This window comes from Pongo pygmaeus, chromosome 2 (genome assembly GCF_028885625.2).
Source record: "Pongo pygmaeus isolate AG05252 chromosome 2, NHGRI_mPonPyg2-v2.0_pri, whole genome shotgun sequence".
Lineage (NCBI taxonomy): Eukaryota > Metazoa > Chordata > Mammalia > Primates > Hominidae > Pongo > Pongo pygmaeus.
Genome location: NC_085930.1, coordinates 165,746,524 through 165,769,204, shown reverse-complemented (window position 1 = coordinate 165,769,204; position 22,681 = coordinate 165,746,524). Strand labels below are relative to the sequence as shown.

Sequence of the window (22,681 nt, the reverse complement as noted above, 5' to 3'; positions counted from 1 at the left end):
GAAATTAAGTTCATTGGTTGTAATTTATGGACACTGTATACATGAAATGGCATTTGCGCATTATCCTATTACTCTCTGTATGTCTTCAAACATAACCAAGAGTGGCTCCGCAATCCTATTCAAAGACACTATCAGCCCTCAGAAATATAATTCATCCATGTCAATAAATCTGAACTAATTAGTAACAGATGGATATTTTCTTAAAATTTTTGCCCATCTTGCATTTTAGTTTCTTCTTCTCAATTTGAAAATTGTTGCTTACTGTAAGTCACTTTCATCATAAATCCTTGCCTATTAATTGCAGTTCTTGCCCTGCTCCTAGCAAAGTGTCCTATCCTTATTCTAAAGAAAACTCTTGATGGGTGGAGTAGATTTGCAGCCTGATGAATAAAACAGAAATGCTATAAACTTCACATTGTGAAAGCTATTAGAATGTTATTTCATCATAGCAGTCAAGGGAGAAAAGGCTGAAATGTATTTTATGTGAAGCAATACATTTTAGAGAATAGGTTTTCTAGAAGTTCAGGAAGGAAAGAGAAAACATGATATTCATTATGATGTAGAAAACAAGACAATGTGATTTTAAAATTATAGGTCCACAAAAGTGGTCTTCTGACTTTACCTGAATCATTAAGTGAGCAATGTTAAATAAATACATTGCACAAAATTTTTCAATGCTATTAAATTGTAAATAATGTTCTGTAAGCAAAACTGCTATAAAAAATGTAATAACCCTTTCAAATTATTAGTGTCTATATGAGCTAATTACTTAGGGCATTTTTGTGAAACTTGAGAAGATATAAAATACTGTAATTATGTTCCCAAATGAAGTAAGTTATCTGCTTTTTGTGAAATATAATTTGTGCTTCATTCTTATAACTTGGTATTATATCATCCTCTCGTTTTGAAAGTAAAATAATGACATGCTGTCATTCTTGACAAAAGGTCTATCATTAACAGGATGTTCTGGTGTTCTACAAGATGCACTTTGGAGGAGACATTAACAAATGCAGTATATTAAACAAATGTAGAACCATTTGAAAATAAACTATGAAACAAACTTCTCAAATGCAGTGTTCATACTTTTAAAATTATAGTTATTTAATACAAAAATAATGTAAATGTTTTAAAAAGGTTAAATTAGGCTTCAGATCCTTTCCAGAGCTCCTGTCTGTGCTTCAACTAGAAAAACTACTTAGTATCTTCCTGCCGCCCAATTGTGGCATTCTCTATTTCAAAATTGTGCCTCTTGGCCAAGCATGGTAGCTTACACCTGTAATCCCAGCACTTTGGGAGGCCAAGGTAGGTGGATTTCTTGGGCCCAGGACAAGCCTGGACAACATGGTGAGACCTTATTTCTACAAAAAATTTTTAAAAAATTAGCCAGGTGTGGTGGTGTGTGCCGGCAGTCCCAGATACTTGGAGGCTGAGGTGGGAGGGTTGCTTGAGCCCAGGAGGCAGAGGCTGCAGTGAGCTGAGATGGTGCTGCTGCACTCCAGCCTGGGCAAAAGAGCAAGACCTTGTTTCAAATAAATAAATAAATACATACATACATACATACATACATACATACATACAATTGTGCCTCCTTCTCCCACCCATATGATGCTTTTTGTGCTTAGACAAGGAGGAAATAAACTATTCTTTGTAGATAAGAGTGATAGCAGTATGAAATATTAATCCTTCTAAGAGGTTTTCCATTCAATAAGATGCCTTTACTCAAACCAATGAGTATTTAGTAAATTTCATTCAGATTAGGAGAAAGTTTTTGAGATAGCGCAATATATACTTCAAGCTCATTAGTCAAACAGACCACCTGACTACTTCATAAAGCCATTAGGACCCTTCCTCATCATTAAGTTAACCTGCTTATTTACCAATTTAAAAATCAATTTAGTAAAGGGCACTTACAAAAAAAACCCCACAGCTTTATTATAATTAGTACTAAAAGACTCAGTGTTTTTCCCCCTAAGGTTGGGAAAATGGCAAGGATATCCACCCTCACTGCACTTCTTCAATATAGTGCTAGAATATCTAGCCAGAGCAACAATGCAAGAAGGGGAAATAAAAGGCATACATATTAGAAGGAAAAAATAAAACTCTCCCTAATTGAGATGGCATAATTGTCTACATAGAAAATCCCAAGAAATCGACAATAAAACTAGAACTAGTAAGTTCAGCAAGGTTGTATGTTTCAAGATACAAACAGAACAATCAACTGCATTTCTATATATACCCAGTGAGCACCTGAACACCGAAATTGAAAATACAATACATATATATCTATATATTTACAACTGCTCCAAAAAATTACTCAGGTGTAGATATAACAAAATATGTACAAGATTTGTATGCTGAAAACTACAAAATGCTGATGAAATATACTGAAGATCTAAATAAACGGAGAGAGATACTATGTTTATGTTTGGAAGACTGAAAATAGTAAAGATATCAATTCTCCCTAAATCGGTATAATCCAATTTCTATCAAAATCTCAGCAAGATATTTTATATATAGAAAGAGTTATTCTCAAATTTGTATGTAAAGCCAAAGGAATTAGAATAGCTAAAATAATGATGAAAAAGAAGAATAAAGTGGGGGGAATCACTACCTGATTTCAAGACACACTGTATTGCTATAGTAATCAAGATTGTATGATATTGGCAGAAGGAAGGACACATAGATCAATGGAACAGAACAGAAAATGACCTCCATAAATATGCCAAACTGATTTTTGACAAAGGTACAAAAGCAGTTCAATGAAAGAAAGATAGCCTTTTCAACAAATGGTGCTGGTACAATTGGATATCCATACATTTTTTTTTTTAAAAAGGAACCTCAGCCTAAACCTCACATATTCTACAAGTAGGGACAAAAATATAAAATATAAAAGTAGAAAAAATTAGAAGAAATATTTTTAGGAAAATAATAGGAGAAAATCTTCAGGATCTAAACTGGAAAAGACCTCATATTTAATACCAAAAGCATGATTCATAAATGGAAAATCTGATAACCTGAATTTCATCAAATTTAAAAACTTCTGATCTGCAAAAGACCTTGCAAAGAGTATAAAAAGACAAGCTACAGACCAGGAGAAAATATTTGAAAACCACCTATCTTACTAGTACCTAGATTATATAAAGAATTTCCAAAATTCAGCAGAAAAAAAAAGTCTAATTAGAAAATGAACAAAAAGACTTGAAGAGACCTTTCACATAAGAGGATATTCAGATGCCAAATAAGCACATGAAAAGATATTCAACATCATTTCATTAGCCATTAGGAAAATGCAAATTAAAACCACAGTGAGATATCACTCACTACACATCACTGACAACATCAAATGCTGGTAAAGATGTAGAGAAACTGGATCACTCATATACTGCAGGTAAAAAATGTAAAATGGTATACCCACTCTGGAAAACAGTTTAGTAGTGTCTTAAAAAAAACAAAACAACAAAAAAAAAAACCTGTAGTTACTATATAACATAGCAATTGAACTCTTGGCCATTTATCCCAGGAAAATGAAAATGTATGTTCACATACATGAATGTTTATAGCAGCTTTATATGTAAAGCAGCTGAAAACTGGAAAAAAACCTAGATTCCCTTCAATGGGTAGGTAAATGGTTAAACAAACTGGTACATTCATACCATGGAATACTACTCAGCAATAAAAAGGAATAAACTATTGATACACACAACCTAATGAAACTTCAGAAAATTACAGATTGAAAAAAGCTAATCCCAAAAGATTACACACTACATGATTCCATTTATATAACATTCCTGACATAAAATTATTGGAGACCAGACCAATGGTTGCCAGGGCCATGGACTGGGAGTAGGGAAGAGACTGGGGAAGTTAAGGTGAATGTGGTGATAAAAGGACAACATGAGGAATCCTTGTTGTGATGAAAGCGTTCTGTATCTTGACTGTATCAATTGTCAATATCCTGGTTATGACACTGTACTTTAGTTTTGCCAGATGTCACCACTGCGGGAAGCTAGATGATGAATAAGTGGGATTTCTTGGTGTTATTTTTTACCTTGCATGTGAATCTACAATTATCTCAAAATAAGAAGTTTAATTTTAAAATAATAAAAATAGAAAAAAATCAATCTGGGACTAAAATACCAGAGATTAATCCATAAAGACATGTTATTGAGCAATATCAGAAATGTTGGCTTTATCCTATGTAAATTATAAATGATACGCCTATGTCTATCTATATATACTTTCAAAGTATATTTCCTCCAATACCTATTTTTCCACTGGGAATCCTCACCTTAGTAAACTCGATGACCTTCTATGGTCAGTTGGCAAAAGTATTTTTGACTGCAAATTGGCAAATTCAGATTTTTCAAGATTCATAATAATATTTTGAAGAAAATGCTTTTTCTAATGAACTACCTTGGGTCACAAAAATAAGTGAATAGTCTCTCCAAAAATTATACAGCTTCTTATATTCCCTTTGTCATAAGGTTTTAATAAAACTACAATTGTTTAAAAACACATCACACATAAACGTCCACACACACACACACACACACACATCACAACTTTCCCAGGATGCTAGGTCTAACATTTGTATGACCACTTTCTTTTTCCCTTTCTTCCACTTCAACTCAACAAAAAATCTGAACCTAGCCACAGTGGCCCAAAATAACCTGGAAATTAAGTTTATTTTTTCTGGCAATGACAATCTGTGCTTGGAAATATAAAACTGTTATTCTGAATAAATTTCAAAGTTCCAAAGTACTAAAATTACTTTACTGAAACAGGACAAAATGAGCCGTTACTGCTGGGGAAAGGGATTGTTATCCCTGAAAGAACAGTGCGCTCTCTAGCACTTGTATCTCTACTTCTGTTTTGCAAAATAAACAACTCTGGTCTCTTTTTTTTACTTTTGTGTCCTGTGGTAATAAAGATTTCCTGAAGCTAAAATCCTCTTACAAGTGTTCATTTTGTCACCATTTTAAAAAAACAAAAGATCTGTTTCACTTTTTGCAAACTGATTTTTCCACTAGTTTGTTGCTGTTGTTTTGATTTCCACATATGTCCCCTAGCAAAAACAGCAAAAGGAAAATTATTCATTGCTCTTTTCTAAAAAGAGGAGTCCATATGTCTCTAAAATGGATTGACATTCATGAGGGGAAGAGATATACAATTACAGTATTACTTTGCTGATCTGTAAGTATTGTTTTAGTCTTAAATTGTGGCAATAAAATCCTAAACCCAGAACAGTACTATAATTTCAAGTATATTCTGCTTTCAGAATACTTGATGAAAATGCTAGTAAGTCTGCTGGTTATCTGAGGTCAGGGACAGGTAGGAGTCAGCTCAGCCTGGAGAGAGAACAGATTTAGAGATATGATCTAAATACATACAGAAGTAACCTGTAGAGTGCAGCAGTAGAAAAAGGAGCCAAATGTGATTTTGCTAACTAGCCCATGGGCCGATTTTACATTTTCTGCCACTTAAGAAGTTGGAAGTCTGACAAGTATACTATGCTCAGTCAGAAACCGTGATAAAAAAGGAAAAAGACCTGGACATGAGAGTCAAAGATTATCTTATTCCTTCTTCCCTAAAATTCCCTGAGGAGATGAGACCAGGGGAAAATGGTTTAACAATCTTAGCCTTCTAATCAGGCAACGGATTCTCTAACTGTAGCTTTTTATCATCATAGTTCTTCTCTACACTTTTTCTTTGGTAGCCATCTCCCCTACCACCTTTACATTTTTTGCAACTCTCCTTTTTCTACTACTACTCTTTTTGGCATTAATAGTACAGTGTGGCATAGTCATTTTCAAATTCTAATTTACCAGCCATCTATTTCCATATCACATAGCAAAAATACATAAAGAAATAAATAGGAAAGGCTCTCACCTTCTCTTCCCTGATTTCTACACTAACCTTCCTTGCCTACACACAGAAAAAAAAGGAAACAGCAGGGACTTCTCTAGAAAGAGAAGCCAGCATAAAAAGTAACACAAAAAGTTAACAGAACAAGAAAGAAAAAAAAAAAGCCTTTGAAAGACCTGTCACTGCACACTGATCCACCCATCTCAGGTCCTTTTTTCTTCAATAGAGAAATAGAGCCATTTCCAAGCTATTATGAGAAAAAGTCTTTGTTTCTTCACATTAAAATGAAATGGTTCTAATCTAAATGGCTCCTGTTACCACTATAAGCTATATATCTAATCAGCAGTCCCCAATTTTTTTGGCACCAGAGACTGATTTCGTGGAAGACAATTTTTCCATGGACTGGGGGGATGGGGATGATTTTGGGATGAAATTGTTCCACCTCGGGTCATCAGGCATTAGTTAGATTCTCATAAGCAGTACACAACCTAGAACCCTTGCATATGCAGTTCCTGCTCCTATGAGAATCTAATGCTGCTGCTGATCTGACAGGAGGCAGAGCTCAGACGGTAATGCTCACTGGCTTGCCACTCACCTCGGGCTGTGTGGCCCAGTTCCTAACAGGCTATGGACTGGTACTAGTCAGCGGCCAGGGGTTTGGGGACCCCTGATCTATCTCTCTAATATTATTCTGTATAGAATAACACATGCAGCTGATTAAATACACTGCCCAGTCACTAGGAAATTAAGTGAAATTACAGACAATCTAGATAAATCAAATATAGGTAAGAAGTTATGTAACACATTTATTCTAAAAGACGGTACTTTCATAGGCTTTGGGATGTATCTACATATTCTAGCTACTTTAAAATCAAGCACCCCAAACTGGGACTGGCACATAATAGGCATAATAAATACTTGTTGTATAAATGCATCTAACTTAGGTCTGAAAAAGTGCAAAGCTGCACTTTACATGACCAAGTCTATGACTAGCACACTTGTCCAAGACCTTGGGCAGCTGAGCCTCTTTGGTGTCCCCACTTCTCTGCACTGCCTGGATGGCTGCCTGCCATTCTTGCTTTAGACTCTATCTGCAGATTTATGAAATGCTTGGTGTTAGTATTTTTTAAACAATTTACTTGTAAAGTATCTCAAACATGAGAGAAAACCCTCTATAACTCTCATAAAAACCTTATCAAAATAAATACATATTTTGTTTTCAAAACACTGAAGTTGTTAAACATTCTCTAACTTGGCCAGCTTTTCTCACCAGAAAGCTTCTGTTCCTTTGGCCTAGGATGCCTTACCCGCTGCCTGTGGAAATACTGGGCCTTCAGGAGGCAACTCCAGTTTCACCACCAGCATAAAGCTCCCCTTCTGGCCATCCCATCATGCAGGGATTCCTCTTTCTACTTTCTTCATTCTCACAGCAGATACTATCTTACATGGCACTAAATCATACACTGTTTTGTAGAGCTATTTTTTATCATGTCATTGTACATCCTCTGCCTGAGACATGATTAGGGTCTGAAGTGCAGCTATTGTTTCTTGTAGATTTTGTTTGCTTTACTTTTTTTCTTTTATTTTCCACCACACCTAGGCTAGTACAAGAAAGGGACTTAGTTCAGGGAAAGAGGAAGGATATTTCATGTCTTCAAATATATATAAGCACCATTTCTCAGGTGAGTACAAGCATAGCTGAACCCTCTCTGTGCTTACTCTTTTACACCTAACTTAAAAGGTGAAGATAATTGAATGTAATGATTTAAAAGGTCTTTTATGGTAAATGGACTTCTCTTCCTGTTCCTGCTAGGTTACAGTTTACATAAATCTGAAGGGCAGGCAGCAACAGTAAGCATCAAGTTAAATCAATGGCATGATTAATGCTAACAGGCAGCCCAAAGGTACATGCACAATGGACAAAAGCATATCTGAGAGCTGACTGCAAATTTTAATCAAAATGTAACAGATTCGTTATTAATTAAGAGTTAACTGTAGATTTACTGAAAAACCTGAAAGATTGATGATAAAGTTGGAGGTTATAACTCACAATTTAAGTCAATCTTTTCCAAAGAGAGATTTTTAAAAATATACTAGTAACAATGTATGGATTGCAAGCTAAATATGGGGAAAATGCCTTGTCCTGAGTACAGATGTGAATTAACAGGGAAGAGAACAGCATAAAAACTAAAGAACTGAGTGTTAATTAGATTAAATGAGTTGATATATAGTTGACCTTTGAACAACATGGACATTAGGGGTGCCAACCTCCCCTCCACATAGTTGAAAATCCATGTACAACTTCTGACTCCCCAAAAACTTAACTACTAATAGCCTACTGTTGACAGGAAGCCTTGCTGATAATATAAACATTCAATTAATGCATATTTTATAAAGTAAGCTAGAGAAAAGAAAACGTTATTAAGAAAATCATCATAAGGAAGAGGAAATATATTTAATCTTCATTAAGTGGAAGTGGATCATCAAAAATGTCTTCATCCTCATGTTCACATTGAGCAAGCTGAGGAGGAAGAGGTAGAGGAGGGGTTGGTGTTGCTGTCTCAGGGATAACACAGGTGGAGAAAGCGGAAGGGGAGGCAAAAAAGACAGGCACGCTTGGAGTAACTTTGAGGAAATATGTCATAACTTCTGTCAAACTTTTTTGCTTTTTCATTTCTCTAAAAATGTTTCTATATAGTGCCAATCCTTCTTCCAATGTTTGCTTTAATTTCAGCGCCCATATCATAGGAAGGTTCATGTTGTAAAAGAAGTGAGAAGCAGTCTTGAATAACTGAAACCCTTCTGCCATATTATCTAGCATCAATTTGTTTTCTGGCACTGCTTCTACTATGTCTTCTTTCTCATTGTCTGCACTGATTCAGAAAAAAAAATAATCTCCAAGTTGTCCTCTGCTAATTCCTCTTGTGTGATGTCTATTAGCTCCTGAATTTCTCCAAGATTAGTATCTTGAAACCCTTCACCCTCTGACCTTTTTTGCCATATCCACAATCTCTTTTATAATTTCCTTTATTGGCTCCATTGTAAATCCTTTGAAGTCATGCACAACGTCTGGACAGTTTTCTCTAGAAGGAATTTCTTGTTCCAGGCTTGATGACTTTCACGGCTTTTTCCTATAACAATGATGGCATCTTCAATGGTGTAATCTTTCAAGACTTTGGTAATGTTCTATCAGGGTTCTCTTCCATAGCATTGACAGTCCTTCCCATAGACTACTGTTGAGGTACTTCCTGACTTCAGAGACAAAGCACTGATGGACTCAGTCTAGAAAAAGCAATCTCCTTGTCCAAGCCTTTGTGTTGTACAACCAAAAGACTAACACCTGATGTTTATCTTTTCCCATCAAGGCTGGAGATTAGCAGTTTTATAGATAAGGGCAGTCCTGATCATAAACCTGACTACATTTGCACAAAACAATAGAGTTGGCCTATCCCTTCCTTCCTTAAATCCTGGTGCTCACTACTTTTCCTTACTAATGCATTTTGTGTCATTTTTTTTTCCAGAATAGGGCACTTTTGTTTGTGTTAAAAACCTATTTAGGAGATTGATTTGAGTAATAACTCCATCTCCTGTGTGGCATGGCCATCCTCGTTTCCATTAAACTCTTTCTCTACTGCAATGCCATGGTCTCAGTGGCTTGATTTCATCTGTGTGGGAGGAAGAACCCATCGGGCTATTATAAGTTTGGGGGTCTGTCTGGGATCTGCCTTTGTGGGTGCCTGCCTGCAGTTTGTCAGCCCCCACCAGTATGATGGAATTGGAGGTGAGCTCTGGCAGCTGCTTATTTCTCTGGAACTGAAGGCCATGTCTGGTGCTGTTCTTGCCCAGTGAGGCCCTGCTGACCCATAGTGCTTGGGCCTAATTGCACTGGAGAAAGACATCCTTCCTAGAAAGACATCTTTAAACTGGTCTGCTGAGTATTCTAAGCACAGCCAGAACCTTCTTCCTTCTCCCAGTTGTTTTGGCTCCACTGGGGTTCTTGGTTCTGCTCCTTCAAGGGTCTTGGTTTGGCTCCTTTGGGGGTATTAGCTGGCTCTCCCAAAATAGTAGGAAGACTCTGGGTTTGGGGAGATGTCTCCCCAGTTAGAGAATAAGAGGTTAGTTCAGAAGAATTACTCCTGGAAATTTTTGGTTAGGAATCCTGGTTTGGAAGCCCTTTTTGTTTGTCTTTATCTCATTTTGTGTATTTGTATATATGGAGAGAATTCCCTGAAAGAATTGCTGATGAAAGTCCAGGAGGCTCTACTAGTTTGTCTGGTTGGTCACATTCTGTGAGCCATGAAAAAAGTTCAACAGGTCTAACTCAGGGTGACTATCCACTCTTCCATGTTGCTTAAAGATCACCTGTTGAAACTCCTGGTTGGAGAACATCCCACCCCACTTTGAGTGGATCAAAGACAACATGGGCCAAGAGAGGCAAGTTTAAGCCTTGCCAGGTCAATACTTGGATGCTAAGCGGGGTGACTGGTGTCTGTGTTTTGTCATGTGTATTTTCCTCTGCCTGGAATAAAAAATGTCATTTTGGTTCCCCCATGTAGCCTGGCTACATCTTGCAAAACGAGGTCTTTGACTATGATTCCATGAAACAGAAAGAGACGATTTTCTTTTGTAATGCAGCATGGCCCCCACAGCTATGGTACAGCAAGCAGCATCACCAAAGCTGCTGAGAGAAAAGAAACCTGGAAAGCTAGCATGCCGGCAAAAGGTTAAGAATTTCTTCTCAGCCAGGTTTCTGGCCTCTCTCTGCGCAAACTGATGGTAAAAATCACTGTCTCCTTTGTAAAGTCTGATTAATGGGAAAAAGGATTTGTGTGATTAGTCTGAGGCTGTAGCAAATCTGGTGCACTTTGTGCTATGAATATTCATATTGTTTCACTCCTTTCCTCTCAGTTTTTATCTTTATGTGTCTTCTGTCATGGAGAGTGGCACCGTAGGATAGAACAAGGGCCTAGGATCCCTATAAGCCCAATGCTCAAGCTGGCCCTGTGGGCTGGTCGGTTACAAACTTTGCTGCAGGTCCCTGAAACAAAAACTGGACGAGGTTCCCCTCTCATCTTGTTTTACGTCCTTGGGAGCTTGATTCTGTGACCATGTGGAGGTACACTCTCAGTCTCCACCATCCAAAGGGCAGGAATTTTTCGGTTCATGTCAGTATGAGAGGACCGGGTGTCTGAGATGAGTCAGCACATTCTTCATCCCAAATGTGTCATGCCTTTGAGTGAGTCTTGTCTTAAAAGATCCCATTTCTACAGGGCTCTTGTCATCTTTTGTTATCTTAAGCCCATTAGAGAGAGTGAATTCTTGGGGATGATGGAGATATCTCCTCTATCCGCTAAGAATACCTCTTGCTTATATGATAAAATCCTGAAACATTAACATCTGGGCTTGTAAAAGACTCAGATTAAGTCACTACTGAAACTGAGTATACCATTTTTTTTTAAAAGGAATTTTAGATATCTTTTATTCTCCACAATTAAAGTTTTTAAAAAGGATGAATAATGTCATAACTAGCTTCAGAAAATTCTCTCGAGCAGTTACAATCCTTTACAAGCTTGAAAATGACTGCCCCAGACTCCTTCCTGGAAGAGCAATGGCAGCTGCCCCATGCTGTAGCTCAGCAGCTAAGACTACCCTTTTATAGTAGCAGTCTGGGCTCAATTGCTGGCTTTGGGAATGAGTCCTTTCTGGTTGGATACTTGTGGGACTTTTGCCATTTATTGATTCTTTTCTTCTCCATGGACAGCTTCTGATTTCCTGTCTTGAATTTTCTTTTCTCTGAGCTACCTCAGGGGCTATTCTACATATTGTAAAAATGCTTGCTATCTCTTTGGAGACACCTCATGCATCCATGGATAAGTCATAATCTTAGGTAAGACTTACTGGTTTCACTTAGGAGAAGACCTTTGAGGGGGAAAAAAGCTTAAAAGCCAGAGGCTGTTTGTCCTGGCTAGAGTATAGTAATAAAAGATTTAAAAGGATTTCTTTAACGAAGCTCTATGGTTAAAAGTTGGCTTAACTAAAAGTTGATATTTACACTATACATATATTTTAAAGGTCTTTATGCTTTTTCTCTTCTTGGATCTTGTTTTTTTGAGAAAAAGCTTTTTTTTTTCTTCTTGGTTGGCTGAATTGTTTCTCCATTTACTTCTTTTTGCCAGCCTGGGATTCCTTAGGAGAAACAGAGGAGGTACCACAGGCCCTATTTAGGGAAAAACCTGTTTTCCTCATGAAACCCACAAAATTGTAAGTAGACAAATCCTTCTCAAAATTTATGACTCTGCTCTGTTTTGCATTACATTATCCGACCTTTTTAACTTTTGAGGATATCAGAAATTACTTTGCTTTGGCTGGGCTTGGTGGCTTAGGCCTGAACCAGCACTTTGGGAAGCCAAGGTGGGTGAGGCCACCAGAGGTCAGGAGATCAAGGCCAGTCTTGAACATGACGAAAGCCCATCTCTACTAAAAATACAAAAATCAGCCAGGCATGGTGGCACATGCCTGTAATCCCAGCTACTCGGAAGGCTGAGGCACAAGAATTGCTTGAACCCAGGAGGCAAAGGTTGCAGTGAGTCGAGATTGCACCACTGCACTCCAGCCTCGGTGACAGAGTGAGACTCATCTCAAAAAAAAAAAAAAAAAAAAGTGAGACAGAGCAAGACTGGGAGGGTGGCAGGGAGGGAGGGAGGGAGGAAGGAAGGAAGGAAGGAAAGAAGGGAGGAAGGGAGGAAGGAAGGAAGGAAGAAGGAAGGAAGGAAGGAAGGAAGGAAGGAAGGAAGGAATCACTTTATGAGAGAGGCTTTATGAGAGAACTTTTAGCCTTGGTGTGTAATAGCTAGGTAAGAGATATACTCTTAGGGATGGCTAATGGCAGATGCTTACAATTGAGTTACTACAGGGTGATACTTGGTTCTTTGCACACCAAATAAGAAAACCATGTTCTTGGGCACCTGGAAAGTATGGATTTGGGAATGGACTGATTACAGATTGAGCTGATTGGCTTTGGGTTGCCCACTAGCCTCAGCGAAAATGTCCTTGCAATGAAATACACCATAAAATCACTATCTCATCCTATAGCGTTTCTCTTTTGGGGGACCCAGGATTAGGCGTAAAAATGGAGCCCTTGATTTTTGGGGATCTGTTCTATCTTACAGCTCTGCCTGTCAGGCCCTGGAAGCTGCACGCTTTCTTGGCCCTGTTCCTTGTAGGGCTCCATCCTGAAGCCACAAATCCAATTTAGAAATTTACATATTTAAGAAAACCCCCATTGGTAAGCGTGTCTGCCTGTGTATATTAGAAACTATTATCATACAATGTTTTGGCTTAATGTCTCAGCTCTGAGCTTTTAAAATATAAATTCTCTATCCTGTTTCACCTAGGAGCTGTCCCTTTAGAAATGCAAATTTAGAGTTGCCTAGCTGACAGTTGTTTAGGGCAGGGAACAGGTAATCAAGAAACTGATAGTCTAAAATAGGAAAAAGAAACTTAAAAACTGGCAAACAAAAAAATCTTACAACTACCAGATCCATTTCCTTCCATGTAATTATATGTGTTGTGTGTGGGATGTTTATATAAAAGAACTCTAATTAATTGGTTTAGGGAAGAATGAGCCCTAAAATAAAATATTTTGTCAGAAAAATAGAAAATTTAATGCCTTTTAGTGTAGATGACTTTAGAAATCTTTGTTAAGTATAGTTTTAAAGATTATTGGTAAAATAAAAACATCTTCAAAATTTAGACATTTGGTCTAAGGTAGGCAGACTGAATACTGTCTTTGCTATACATTTTAAGGTTATAAACTACTTCTATGATATTTTTGAAAATTGACTTGTCTATTCTTCAGCCATTAGATTTTAGGTAAGATCTGGGGACATATGGAGTTAGCCCTGTCCTCCGACTAGGCTAGGAAGAGTCAGACACTGTCTGAAACTCTGTCCTTGTCCTAGGCTCTGCAATCTGATACATGGTTAAAATTACTTACTTACCAGGTTCCTAACCAGAAATAAAAGTCGCTAAGAGTTAACATATTAACATTGAGACTACTAGAGAAAGTGTATATACAAGTTATATAAAGGAAGTAGAATGTGTTTTTGTCTTGGAAATATGGCTTTTGTTCAAAGGAAAGTAATCACGTTGAGTTTGGAGATTTTTGAGGATTGTCCCAAAAAGATATGACAATACTGAAGGTTTAAGCAAGTTGTAAAAGATTTATAAAAGATTGGTCTTGTAAAGGAAGCTCTGTGGGTGTGAGCAACGTAGCCAAAAGTTGAAGGAGATTATTTAGTTTTTCTATAAATTAAAACATTAAAATAAAAAGCACACTGTTACAAGGCCAGAATCTGGACCCCTGTGTCAGAATAATGGTTTTCTTAGAACACTGATCTGCTCTTTAATAAATTATAAAAAGCTATGGGGGGGGGGTTTATGAAAATCTTACCTTATGGTCAAACTGATTAAGACTGTATAGATTTGTTTATAAGGTTTTATTAAAAAATTGGGCCTAACATTAATAGTACATTAATACAAAGGTAAAATTTGGTTTTCCACTTTTGAACAAAGTTTTTTTGTAATACTGAGCCACAGTGAAAGGTTTTTGCCTTTTAAGTAAACTGCAAAAAAAAAAAAAAGGGTGGGGGGAAAAGGGGAAAGAGAGATTCAGGTAGCCACACGCTATCTTTATTGGGTATGCTGTTTAGGTTTTTGCCTTTTGGAATTTTTGAGTTATCACTTCTGCTAAATGAATAACCAATGATACTATTTTGTAACAGTAAGTATTCTAAACCTTTGATATTTGACAAACCTTCCAAAATCAAAATTTCAAGTTCTAAATTCAGTCCTTTGGATTTCATTAATTTTTTCAATATTAGGTCCCCTGAAGTCCAAAAAAGACATCTGGCTTATTTGGCAAGTTGACATCATAGAGTGAGCACTGTCAAGTATGAATTGGTATTCGGCTTTCTTTGGGCTGTATTTATATAAAAGTGTTATTGGTATGTGTTCCAGAATTGTGCAAGATTCCTATAATTTCAATATGACTTAGTGTACGTTATCAGTAATAATAATTGTTATATTAAATTGTATGCCACAAAAATAAACAAATTTCCTTGTTAATTGAATCTTAAACCATAGCTGTTCTAAGCCTCTTGTCATCCACAATTATTTTTACTTTGATCCTTTTCAAAAGGTGATTTTATAATCAGCTATGGGACTCTAACAGGTGCTCTTGAATGCAGATTTCTGATATCTTTAAAGATTGTGCCATTAATATAAAGGGAAAAACTTCTAGGACTCTCAGGAAGAGCTGAAGTGTTCATGAATATCAAACAGAACAGGAATTAACTGTATGGACTGAACTAAGAGAATAATGAAATAATCTTTCTATGACTATTTGTTTGAAATGTTTCTGATCCTTTTTGTTTTTCAGGGTCAAAAACACAACAACTTTCCTTTTGAGCTGTTTATAGCTTTTAACAATTGAATGAAGCATATTTCTATCTGCAAACTTTGGAGCATATTTCTTTCTCTCTACCTGATTTCTCCAGAATTTTGAAACTAATTATGAGTCTTCTTAGCATATGGCAATACAGTTTTTTTGCATAAGTTCAATAAGAATGTTTTTTGTTTTGCTTTGTTTTTTGCAACAGGACACAACTGGAGACACTGATTATTTTACCAAGGCTTTGACTGGAAATGGCATGGTTTCAGGCTGCTTTGAGTAACTGAGGTTGACTTACAGAGCTGATAACAGACCCTTGGAAATACTGGTCTCATACCTTGTCCTTTACAGGGCTCCTAACCCATAGTAAATAAATAATGTCATTTTCTGACAGACCCAGGAATCCCAAGTTATTGTGGGACCTCAAGAAGAGAGAAATTCACCCAATTCATACAGGTATGTGCAGGCACAGATGAATCCTTGGCTGGGCTAGAGACTTTTAAAAGGTCTAATCTGAGATTCCTTATGAAATAAATTCCAGCAAAGCCAATTATTTCTAGAAAAAGAACCTATGTGGCAAATAACTATTCTTGCTGCATTTTATGCAAATAACCAGGCCAAATATAATGGGACTGGAACTTATTTTGCAAATAAATTGGTCCTACTATAATTTGTGTTTGGTAGAAATGGGGAACTGGAGAGAGAAAAATTGTTTCAGAAAAAAACTATAGTACAACTGTTATTAGATTCCAGCCTTATCCACTGTGTTTGAGTCTCTGCTAACGACCCCATATCTGATTGATTCTTGGGGTCATTCACCAGTATCCCTTCAGGCTTCAGGTCAGTTCTACAGGGATTCCTGAAGTGAGGACTTTCTCTCCTTATGTTGAGGCTCATTATTTGTCTTATAGTCCACCCGTTCACTTAAGTGCTGTATGAAAGCTGTGGATAAGAGCACCAATGTTTTGTCATGCAGACCTTGGGATCTCAGCCTGGCACACATGAATACATACCAACAATTACAAGACAGTTTCACTCCTCTTACCCTGAGGGCAACTCCCACTCCAAATCTGCCCCTGTGAGCAGGAAGAAGTTACAGTGGCTGTCAGCCTTTTTCCATTTCCATAACCCACAGATTAAAAATAAGGTAGACAAAACCCAAAGGAGGGGGATTAAAACTGTCTTTGCAAAAATTGTAACAGTGAGAAAATTCTGACCTAACCAAATTCAGTCTTGCCTTTAACCTCCAAACTGCCCTTGGTCATTTGATATGGTTTGGCTGTGCCCCCACCCAAATCTCATCTTGAATTGTAGCTCTTACAATTCCCACATCGTGAGGGGGACCCAGTGGGAGATAATTGAATCATGAGGGTGAACCTTTATCATGCTCTTCTCATGACAGTGAGTAAGTCTCACAAGATCTGATGGTTTTATAAAGAGGAGTGCCCTTGCACAAGTTCTCTGTTGCCTGCCACCATGTAAGACATCCCTTGCTCTTCAGCCATGATTGTGAGGCCTCCCCAGCCATGTGGAACTGTGAGCCAATTAAACCTCTGTCCTTTATAAATTACCCAGTCTCAGGTATGTCTGTATTAGCAGCATGAGAACAAACTAATACACAATTCCTGGGTGTGGGCCAATCTAACTTTGGGAGAACTTTATAGTTTAAATAATATCCCTTAAACTAAGCCATCTTTGTAAAACTAATAAAAGCCAAAAGGTTAAGAGAATTAGAGGGGTCTGCATTCTGCTAATATGTAGGTGTAAATGACTAGGAGCCATTATTCCAATGGATTTGCAACTTCCCTAATTATTCCTGTAATTAACATCACTATTGTAGAACCTACAATTGGCCTTTTGAGATGTTTTTTCAGGCTTTTGTATTTCTAATGACTGATGTCCATTTGGACTGTCGGTCTTCACACATGGACCATTTTCTACACCCCTATGACTGCATCCCCAATCAATCAGCAGCTCCCATACCCTAGCCCCACCGCCTGCCAAACTATCCTTGAAAATCCCTAGCCTGCAAATTTTCGGAGATTGATTTGAGTAATAACTCCATCTGCCACATGCCACAGTGGCCTCATATCAATTAAACTTTCTTTACTGCAAAAAAACAAAACAAACACAAAACAATAAAAAAGAAACCAAAAACCCCCTTTCTTCTTAATGATTTTCTTAATGACATCTGGGAACTTGTCTGCTTCCTCTTGGTCGGCAAAAGATGCTTCTCCTGTTATCTTGACTTTTTCTTTTTTATGCCAAACCTCTTTCAAAAATTACCAAACCATCCTTTGCTGGCATTAAATTATCCAGCTTTAGATCTTTCACCTTTTTTTTTAAGTTGCCATATAATGATTTTTTTTCTCTCCTAGACTTTTCACCACTCTCTGCTCACTCTGTGGAATGACTTTGTTTTTTCTTGAATCATATTAGAGTCTACAGGTATGCCTTTCTTATAACAATTCTGCACCCACATAAAAACTGTGTTTCCATTATAAGAGATTTTGCAAAAAGTACATGGTTTTTGCACCTGTTGGCATAGCTGTAGCTACAACATCATAAATTTCCTTTATATATACATATCTAATGGTCCTTACACTGGATTCATTTATAATGAAATAGTGGGCAACCACAGCTGCACACCACATTCTACAGTATATATCAAGCAATTCAACTTTTTCTTTGTAATGTCATGACTTTTCTCTGCTTCTTGAAAGTACTTACAGCATCAGGTAGTGGCACGCTAAATGTGTCCTCTGATGTTATCCAAAGCTTATGAAATTGCACTAAACATGATGAAAAATACACAAGAACTTCAAGATCACTTTTTCCTGAAGGGAAGAACTGCTCACATGGCCATGATTATCACACAGTGTTTTAAGGAGATAATCACAATGCTTGAGCTCACTGCAAAAGCAACAGGAGGTGGCTACAAAATTATTACATTTCTATAGTATATACTACAGTTAATTTTATGTAGTTACAATTTAATACTTCATCGTTATTTTTTTTACATCTCTTGACTGCAAATAGCACCATGTAGTTTCTTAAGTGTCTGTGTGCATAAGTTTTGATAAATTTTACCCTTTTATAATAGACTTGTGCATATTTTATGGTAGTAAATGATAAAATAGACTAGTGTCTACATACATTTTATGCATTCACGACATGCCTTTTTCTTAATTTTTTCAATATTTCTAGGCTACTTGGTTCGCCTGTGAGTTTTTTCAAACCATTCCAAATCTTCAAAACATTTTCCAATATATTTATTTTAAAAACCCACATATAAGTGGACCTACACAATTTAGTTCCATGTTGTTGAAGGGTCAACTGCATAAAAGGGGCTTAAAACAGTGCTTGGCACACAGTAAGTACTGAGAATTAATGTTGGTCAAACCGTAATAGAGGCTTAGAAATCCAGCCCCATTAAAACACACATGGACGTTTCTGATGCATGCTTTTCACTAGGGCTCCACAACCACCTGGTCAAATACTGTACTGGAATTAGACATATGTCTTCTTCCATAGTAGCAAAATTCTTTATACTGAATTGAATTCTACAATTCTGCTCATTATGATAATAATTATTCCCTCTCCCACTCCACCAATTCATTCAGATCCTATGACCAAAATTAACGAATTCACTCCTCTAGGTTTTAGAATTATCTAACTGCTACATGTTCCCACTGTTAGGCTGTAGCAACACAATATATCATACCTTTTGGATTTCTTCAGGCAAAGCATGCATGGGAATGTGATGATCCATAACTTCCCAAAATACGGTGAGAGAGCTTTGAAGCCAAAGGAAATCTAAGAACATTGATGGCAACAGTCAGAACAGAAATAATGTAAAGAACATTCAAATTAAGATGCTTTATAAATTCCTGGGAGTATTTGGAGATGAATGGTGATAACTGTTTCAACAGATGCTTATTTCACCAGCTCAATGTTAGAAGGTACAGTTAGGGTTTTCTCCGTTAGTTATTGGGCCAATAGAACAGGAGAGAACTATAGAGACTGCTAACTTAGAAAGAATATTTTCTCTTTTGTTAGAACTTTATAGTCTAATAATTTCTGTTGTGATTTACTACTAATTGTTTTTCAAATACATAATGACTAAAATTTTAAATACACATTTCAGTCTATTTTAAAAATCAAATATTTTTCTGAAATGCTGCTAGAAAAAGTATGAAAATATAGTATTTTAGTTTAGCAGATGAAAAAAGCAATTGTGGCATGAATGCTGGATTAAATGATGAAATACAGAAAAAGAGCATTTAGAAATACCAGATTAAATATGATATGCAAACACTGAACAGATGAGTGATCAAAAAATAAGAAGCCAAGTGCCAATTTTATCTAAGATGGACATTTACATAATTTTATGCAGATATTTTACTTTTAACAGATTTTCTTTTTCTAATAAAAGCCATTCAATATAAAGGTCAGTCACTACTTTCATAAAACCAGAGGATAAATGGAGGAGCACTTTGGGTTCTTTTTTTCTTTTTTTTTTAAATCCTTCCCTCACGAGTAAGGGCTGTTTATACATATCTAAGGAGTTAGGAGAAGGGCGAGGGCAGTGGCAGCTGAGTCAGATGATACAGGCACAATTCCATAGCAGGGAAGAAGGCCTGAGGACCATGAGTTATAGACAAAAGCAGTCTAAGAGTTCAAGAAAGGAAAATATCTTATGTTTCAGATGAGAGGCAGGAGTTAGTGAAGACTTCCTGAGGTTGTTTGTATTCAATCAGGGCAGGATTCTGACAAGAGACTGGAGAAGCAAAGTACTCTATCAGTGAGAGCAACCCCGGCCACACAGCAAGGTAGCAGGGAAACTGTAGTTGTCAAAAAGTTCTATAGTGGCATTATCTTTGTAAATGGTGCAACCACTAGTGGAAGAGAAGATTCCTTGTTCCCTGTGTTAGCACAAAGACTCATTTCAGTGAGTTGCTGTTTAAAACCAAAAACTAATGAGCTTTATGTCTTCCCACATAAAACATAATATGACAGGTGTGATAAAGTTAACTGAAGTCTGCAATGGAGGTACCATTAACCATGTCAACATAAGCCCAAACATAATCTGATGTTTGGCAGATTGTCATAATCATGTGACAAGAGCCCAGAAGGCTCATTATTCTCATTTCTGTCATTTAATGGTGGATTTGCCATCAGTAAAATAAAATAGTAACTTCAACTCTATTGGGAGAATTTTCCAAAAAGTTACCATCTAAACACCCTTTTAAAATTTCACCCATAAAATTATCTGAGAGTACGGATCTAAATGACAGTATAAACAAAGCACCAGTAGAACAGTTTTTGTGTAGTGCCTTCATTGTCTGTGAATCTATTCCAACTTTATGGTCTTCGCATAAGAAGGGGAGGAATTGGCAGGTTCTGATTATTGGGGGGAAACTAAAAATAAAAAGTCCTGCCAACCCAGAAAATGCTCCACAATGCAGAAAGACAACAATTTTATTAGTAATTAGGCATTCAACTAGACTTTGATGCACATCATGGCTAATCTGCTAATGAGGTTACAAAGAGAGAAGGAAATCCCACTCTTTTATACAGCCAAGGAGACACAATCCATCACATACATTCTCAAGAAAATTGGTAACGTGTCCTCATGTAAGAGGCCTTAACATAGTGTTCTATACATTCTTTTATATTTACTCTTTAATTCATCTGGTAATTGGGGTAACCACCTGTGTTAGCTAACGGCTTTCCTCCTAAGTAATGCACAGCTCCATAACGAAACAGGTGTTTACAATTAGGAATAACGCACCTAGGTTAAACTCCCAAAGTGACAAGGAGATTGGGGCCTTATCTTCCTTGATGTTTACATTTTAAAGAAATGGCTTCCAGGTCCTCAAGAAAAGCATTCCTAGGTCTTTAAAAACATTTGCATACATATTAAATAAACAGAGGAAGCATTCGCAAATACTAAGTTTCTCAAGAAAAAAAGAAGGGTCTCTTTCCCTTTTGGCAACAGGGAAAATCTGTAATTTTTAAAATTTAGTCTTACATAGTTTTGCGTGTGTTATCAAACAAGTCCCTTTAATTCTTTCTCATTGCACGTGTGTGGACCGCACTTTGGCAAGAGGTGCAGTGAGAAGTGGCTGCAGCTACGTGGGTGTTTGTGAACCTCCTCTCTAAAAAGATCACCGAAAAGACATTTTTTAAATGCAGACACGTCCTTGTTCGTTTCCAATTCCGTTTCTCACACTAGTGTCACGTTAGGCCATTAACTCACGTTCAGCTTTCAAGCCCTTACGTAAAGAACCATTCCCGTGGCGTGAATCACCCACAACGAGCAGGTCAGGGGCAGGTGAAGGCGGGAGTTCACGTCCTAAGACTTCCCTGAAGCGGCGGGATCTTCCACACAGAAACCAACCGCAAGGCCAGACAAAACTGCTGGGACGGCTTTCAAATCTGTCCCTTTCTAACCCCATTCTCCCTGGACCTGCCGTGGCCAGAAGAGGAGGAGGAGGGTGCGAGGGTGAGGAAGCAGAGCCGCGCGTTCCCCGGGGCTGGGAGGAAGGCGGACCGCGCCTGGGCCCCGCGGGCTGGCAGAGAACAAGAAGGGGCCGCAGAGGAGCGTGGTGGCGGAGTACAGGCCCGGGGCCTCGTGCCCTCGCTGGGGCGCCGCGGCTCAGCTTTCTGGCTCTCTCCCCGGGTGCGAGCACGCCTCCACTCCGGAACTGCATGTTGGAGGACCGGGCCATCCCAGGCTGAGGAAAACCATCGTCCCTCACCTCGACTTCGACTACTACGGGCGTGAAACGGCTTTCCCAGTCTCCCGGGCGACCGCGCCGCCAGTCGGCTTGACGTCAGAGCGCGGCGACGTCACGGCCCACGTCTGTCGTCAACGCTCCCCTGCACCGCCCAGGGCCTCACGCGCCGGGCGGAGTGCGAAAACTGGTGGTGGGGCTCGGAAGGCTGGGGTAGTCTTAAGCGGAGTGCTGTGAGAGGGAGGGAAGGGGATCGAGGGATGAGGCGGGCGAGAGTGGGTCGGGTGCTTGGTAGCAGCTGCTGAGATGGAGGGAGCTGTCCCAGCCTCGTGGGGGTTGGAGAGAGGCACTGCCGGGAGTCGGGAGCCTATAGCCCTACCTATCACCCCTTACTCTGGGGCCCATGTGGTAGACACAGCAGTGAGCAGTTACTGTTCTTGAGCAGAGGAAAAAGAGATGCCTGTAGAGGTCATGGGTGTAAAGGGAAGTTCTGGTTTCAGTCATTACAGCCAGGGCAAATTAATTGGGAAGGCGTTGGTGACATTTCCATTCTAGTCCAAAGTAGTGAAGATTAAGGGCTTAGTTCAAAAAGTATTTTGAGACCTCCTAGTCTACACTTTATTTA

At 38.1% G+C, this 22,681-nt stretch overlaps 1 protein-coding gene across 4 annotated transcripts in view; it reads right to left on the bottom strand.

Annotated features, from left to right (window-relative positions):
- Positions 1 to 22,681, bottom strand: part of LEKR1 (leucine, glutamate and lysine rich 1) — a 214,577-nt gene extending 191,896 nt beyond the window's left edge. For 2 of the 4 annotated variants that reach the window (XM_054483977.2, XM_054483979.2), the window contains exons 1-2: positions 21,579 to 22,681; positions 19,041 to 19,132 (exon numbers count right to left, since the gene is read on the bottom strand). In XM_054483977.2, coding sequence (XP_054339952.1) covers positions 19,041 to 19,132; positions 21,579 to 22,050 — 564 coding nt within the window. In that variant the 5' untranslated portion in view covers positions 22,051 to 22,681. The remainder of the gene's footprint in view (positions 1 to 19,040; positions 19,133 to 21,578) is intronic. The other 2 variants (XM_054483980.2, XM_054483981.2) reach the window with 2 other exon arrangements.